This window comes from Vigna unguiculata, chromosome 6 (genome assembly GCF_037176805.1).
Source record: "Vigna unguiculata cultivar grain cowpea cultivar isolate G323 ecotype 2 chromosome 6, ASM3717680v1, whole genome shotgun sequence".
Classification (NCBI taxonomy): Eukaryota; Viridiplantae; Streptophyta; class Magnoliopsida; order Fabales; family Fabaceae; genus Vigna; species Vigna unguiculata.
This window is the reverse complement of record NC_140797.1, coordinates 38,269,971-38,275,452: the sequence shown is the minus strand read 5'-3', so window position 1 is coordinate 38,275,452 and position 5,482 is coordinate 38,269,971. Positions and strand designations below refer to the sequence as shown.

Below are 5,482 nucleotides of genomic sequence, written 5' to 3'. Positions count from 1 at the left end.
ATACAGAAAGTTGATATGATTAATTTATTTTCTCTTCTTTTTTTTTCAATTCAACATATTTAATGTCTTCTTTGTTTCTTTTTTATTTTTACTCTATCAAGCTTAATTTATTTATACTTTATCAACTTATTTTTACGTATTAGTCTCTCTCAAACTTAGCTTTAAGTACTTGGTTATAATAACATGTGATCAAAAATTAATAAATTCATTTTAAAAACTATTCCTTAGATGTGAGTTAAGTAAGTCTTACAAAAGATGTGACTTAGTTTCTTTGTTTTAAAAATTAAAAAAATAAAATAAAATCAATATATATTCGAAGAAGAAGAAACATGTTTTAATCTTATAATCAAACTATTGTATATATAATGAGCTATGTTTAAGAGATTTAACTAAAAACACTACATTTTTTTAATCTATTTCAAATCATTAATTTTGAAAATGAAAACCTCATTAAAAGAAAGAGACAAAAAAAAAACTTAATTATTAGGGTTTTAATTATCTATTTAGCAATCTAATTTTTCATTTCTCTATTTTTTTTTTCTGAGGATGCCATAGAAATGGCGAGCTCTCTCCCATGCAAGTGCAACCTCTAACTCAGGCCACCGTTCGTGGTGTTCTGTTCCGTAAAATTCTAATTTCCTTCAATAACGAAACCACTAATGACCGAATTGCACTCTCAAGACAATGCCGCGGCTGCTACCGATTCTCCAAGGGTTTCGCGAAACCACAGAGTCGAGGGCGCTTCAACGGAAGAGTATAGCGTCGGGGTATGCTCCGATGTTGACACATCGTCGAACTTCGATCGGTTGCTGTCAGAATTCGATGAATACGTGGCAGCTGAGAGACACGTGTCGCGGGATCTGGGGTTTGGGTTTGAGGTCGGTGATATGGTGTGGGGGAAGGTGAAATCTCACCCGTGGTGGCCCGGCCACATATACAACGAAGCCTTTGCGTCGCCTTCGGTGCGTCGCTTGAAGCGGGAGGGACACGTGTTGGTGGCGTTCTTCGGCGATAGCAGCTACGGCTGGTTTGAACCGGCGGAGCTTATTCCGTTCGATGCAAATTTCGCTGAGAAATCACAGCAGACGAATGCGAGGACGTTTTTGAGGGCCGTGGAGGAGGCGGTTGATGAGGCCTGCCGGAGGCGAGGGCTTGGTTTAGCTTGTAGGTGTAGGAAAACCGATAATTTTAGGCCTACAAATGTTGAAGGGTATTTTTGTGTTGATGTGGATGATTATGAGCCTGGTGGCTTGTATTCTGATAGCCAGATTGCGAAGGCAAGGGATAGTTTTAATCCCAGTGAGACTCTTGCTTTCGTGAAGCAATTGGCGATTGCTCCACATGATGGTGGCCGCGGGGGCATTGGATTCACTAACAATAAAGCCACCCTTTCGGCTTATCGGAAGGCGGTGTTTGAGCAGTTTGATGAGACTTATGCCCAGGCTTTTGGGGTGCAGCCTGTGCGCGCCACTCATCCTCGTATCAGTCCACTTGATCAGTCTGGGACCGTTAGGCACACTCCTAGAGGTATATATACATATATAGTGCTTCCTTTTCAGGTTTATTTGTTATTGGAGACATATTGTATTTCACTTTTTTTTTTCTTCAATGTATTGTTTGTGTCATTGTTGACAATGGATTTAATGACCAAATCTTTCTAGATCTTTACGGTTTTGGAACAAAGCAATCGAGTTGTTATGAATATACGAGTCTTGGGACTTGCATACGATGTTTAAGCACTAGATTCTGTAGGGAAGATATGAATGTTCGGACCTTCTTTATTGCATAAAATGTGTTCTGTTTAATTATCTTCTGGTTGTTGTTGTTCTGGAGATTGTCTGTCAACATTCTTCAATTATAGAGGGTTGAATAGTTGTGATGTTTGTGTTTGGTAGCTGAATGTTTGTTATTTGTGTTTTTGAGTCTCTAATGAACTTCAGGTTGAAAGAGAGAAATAGATGGAAGAGATGCTCAAAACTGTGTGCATGGACTACACAACAAAGTCCATTTTATGTATGTTGATTCAATAAATACATATGTAATAATAGTAGTTATTCTATATCCATGGTATGGTATGGCTATAAATCATATTGTTAATGATCTGATTCTAATTAGGTGTCTTAAAACTATAGAGATCCTAATTAAATAAGGAAACAAGTCATAAAACATAAGAGAAGAATAAATCTTAAGATCATCGAAGATACTCTAAATTATTCTGGGATAAGATCTTATATTTCTCATATTCCTAACTTCCCTGAACTAAGCTTACTAAGTTTTGCTTCTTACGAGAAATAATTGACTTCCCAAAAAATTTAGAAGTAAGAAACATAAAATTGACCATTATTAGCCTTTTAATTTGAACATTAGTTTAATTTTACATTGTGAGCTCTTGTAGTGTATCCCCTCACTTACGTACGGATTCTAATTTATGTTAAGTGAACATGATTTTATTCATAGCCACTTCAATATTGATCCTACCTTTTTCTGTTTTTTTCTTCCTTTTTTTTCAGCGCCTTTGAGTGGTCCACTGGTGATTGCAGAAGCTTTGGGTGGTGGGAAGAGCTCTACCAAATCTCTTAAAGTTAAGGAGGCTTCGAAGAAGGATAGATACCTTCTTAAACGGAGAGATGATCCAAATAACTCTGTCCAATTGGCATACGAGGAGTACAATTCCGATGCCGCAAATAGTTATGTATTTCAGAAGAGGGCTCCACCTGTGCCTGTGACACCTCATAAATTAGAAATACAAGCAGACACAGGATTTATTAGTCATGACGGTGCTGCTTCAATTTCAGATGCTAAAGAACATTTAAAAGGTCATGTTCAAGAAGATGGCTCTGGTCATTCTTCTGCCATTTCTGCAAACACAAAGCCTCTTCTTGACAAGGGAAAGGAATCTTTTGAAGAAATGACCCACAACTTCGAACATGATAATGCTTTTAGTAAAAGCATGGTCCGGTCTGATTTGTCTGGGGAGTTGGCCACAGTTGATGCGATGTCTCAACTATCACATCCGGAGAACCAAGTTTCTGTTGATGTTAAATATGAAGGGAATGCAAAATTGTCCGGACCATGTGATGATTTTAACCAAGTAGTGCTGGGACCCCTGACTGCTGGTGGTGGAAATAATGACATGCATCAGCTTAAGAGCGAAAATAATGTATACGGTTCACCAGTTGAAGTAAAGCATAAGGTGAAGAAGAAAGTTCCCAAGAGATCTGCAGCTGAGTTGAACTCTGAGACTTCTGCTGTCGGAGAGAGAAAGAAGAAAAAGAAAAAGGATTTGAATTTAAGACCTGCAGCTGAGTTGAACTCTGAGATTCCTGCTGTTGGAGAGAGAAAGAAGAAAAAGAAAAAGGACTTAAATTTACAGCCTACATTAGGCTTTCCAGAGAAGCATTCTACATTTGGGGAATCAGTTTCTGTAAAATCAACAGGAAAAGCTGTCTCAATTGGTCTGGCTCCAGGAGAGGATTTTCCTTCAGAACAAGTGGTGGTGGATGCTAATGCCCGTAATTTGCTGCCAGTGGATACCATAGGAAATGCTAATGTGGAATTGCCACAACTTTTGGGTGATCTGCAGGCCCTTGCTTTGAACCCTTTTCATGGCATTGAAAGAAAGATCCCTGGGGCCGTTCAGCTATTCTTTCTGCGTTTCAGGTCTCTTGTTTACCAGAAAAGCTTGTCTGTGTCTCTACCAAATGAAAATGAAGCTCCTGAAGTCCGCTTCCCTAAATCTCCTTCCAGTCTCAGGACATCTGACAATCCTGATGAGTTTGTCAAAGCTTCTCAGATTGTAAAACCTGTGAAACATATTGTTCGGCCTGATGATCCTACAAAAGCTGGGCGGAAAAGGGCCCCTTCTGATAGGCAAGATGAAATTGCTGCCAAGAGGTTGAAGAAAATCAAGGATTTAAAGGCTCTAGCTTCAGAAAAAGCAGCGACCAGTCATAAAACTTTTGAAGCCCGGCGAGAAGATGGCATGGAAACCTTTTCCCAGGCTCCATCCAAGTTGGTGAAACCAGACACAATGAAGAAAGTGAACACTCCAGCTAAGGCAGTTGAGCCCACAATGTTGATGATCAAATTTCCTCCTGAAACAACTCTTCCGTCTATTCCAGAGCTGAAAGCAAGGTTTGCTCGCTTTGGCCCTATGGATCAATCAGGTTTCCGTCAATTTTGGAACTCGTCAACTTGTCGAGTTGTTTTCTTGCACAAGGCCGATGCACAAGCTGCATATAAATACTCTGTAGGAAATCAATCCTTATTTGGTAGTGTGGGTGTGAGGTGTTTCATTAGGGAATTTGGGGATCCTGCTCCGGAAGTGTCCGAAGCTGCAAAGGGTAAGGTAGATGATGGTGGAAGTGACATAGCTCGGGTGAAGGATCCCCCAGTGGTTCATCGCCTGGCATCAGCATCATCTATGCAACCACTTCCTCAGCCCATCCAGCTGAAGTCGTGCCTGAAGAAATCGACCGGTGATGAGTCCGGTCTGGTCACGGGTAATGGAAGTAGTAGTAAAGGAAATTCTCGTGTAAAATTCATGTTGGGTGGGGAAGAAAGTAATAAGGGAGACCAAATAATGGTGGGTAATAGAAACAAGTTCAACAATGCTAGCTTTGCTGATGCTGTTGCAACGGATTTTAATAGTAAGAATGTTCAAAAGATGACATTACAACCCCCGTTGCCTATTCTTCCTCTTCCTACACAGTTTTCAAAACCCCCTCAACATAATTCGCGTAATTCTGAATTGGCAATGGCACCCCGAAACAGTCCGAATTTTATTAACGCCACAGCATCAGCTACTGCAAGCACAGTTGATATATCACAGCAAATGATACACCTTTTGACTAGGTGCAGTGATGTTGTCACTAACTTATCTGGTTTATTGGGCTATGTGCCTTACCATCCCCTCTGACCAAACTTACTCTTCGCTGCTCCCTTTTCCATATCATTCATACATACACAAGAAAAATTATCGAGCGGAATATTGTGGATTGGTCAGTTTCTCTGAGATTTTGAGCTCTATAAATGTAAATGCACTCATTGTTAGTAGCATCTTATTAGCTATTATGGGGTGGAATTGGGGGTTACTCGATTCATATATATTTCCTGACTTCTTTTTGTACCTTGGGCGTCCTTTACGCTGTTAGGCCGTAATGTTACGTTCACTGCGGGTTCCCTGCGTAATTAAGAATCACTGTGTGACGCTACAATAGTTTCCCCAACTATTCAATATAAACACATTTCTGTCCTAAGATTCATGTCCTTTTTTTTTCTTCATGCCTACCTTCTAGTTCATAAACAAAACTTAATTGACTTTTCTTCTCTTAATCATGAGTACATTTTACCGACTTTTACTTCATATAATGATATCTGAAATTTGTTCTTTATAATCCTTAATAATTAGTAAAGGAAAGTCGTATTGATAACTATATTTTTTCTTATATGAATACTTTTTATTTTATGATTAATTATATTT

General features: G+C 39.3%; 1 protein-coding gene across 1 annotated transcript; it reads left to right on the top strand.

The window, feature by feature from the left end:
- Window positions 1-526: 526 nt before the first annotated feature.
- On the top strand, window positions 527-5,258 carry LOC114187821 (PWWP domain-containing protein 1-like). The gene is made up of 2 exons (XM_028076195.2): window positions 527-1,527; window positions 2,511-5,258. Exons 1-2 carry the CDS (start codon window positions 660-662, stop codon window positions 4,916-4,918), a joined length of 3,276 nt encoding a protein of 1,091 aa, XP_027931996.2. The 5' UTR covers window positions 527-659; the 3' UTR covers window positions 4,919-5,258.
- The last annotated feature ends 224 nt before the right edge of the window (window positions 5,259-5,482 follow it).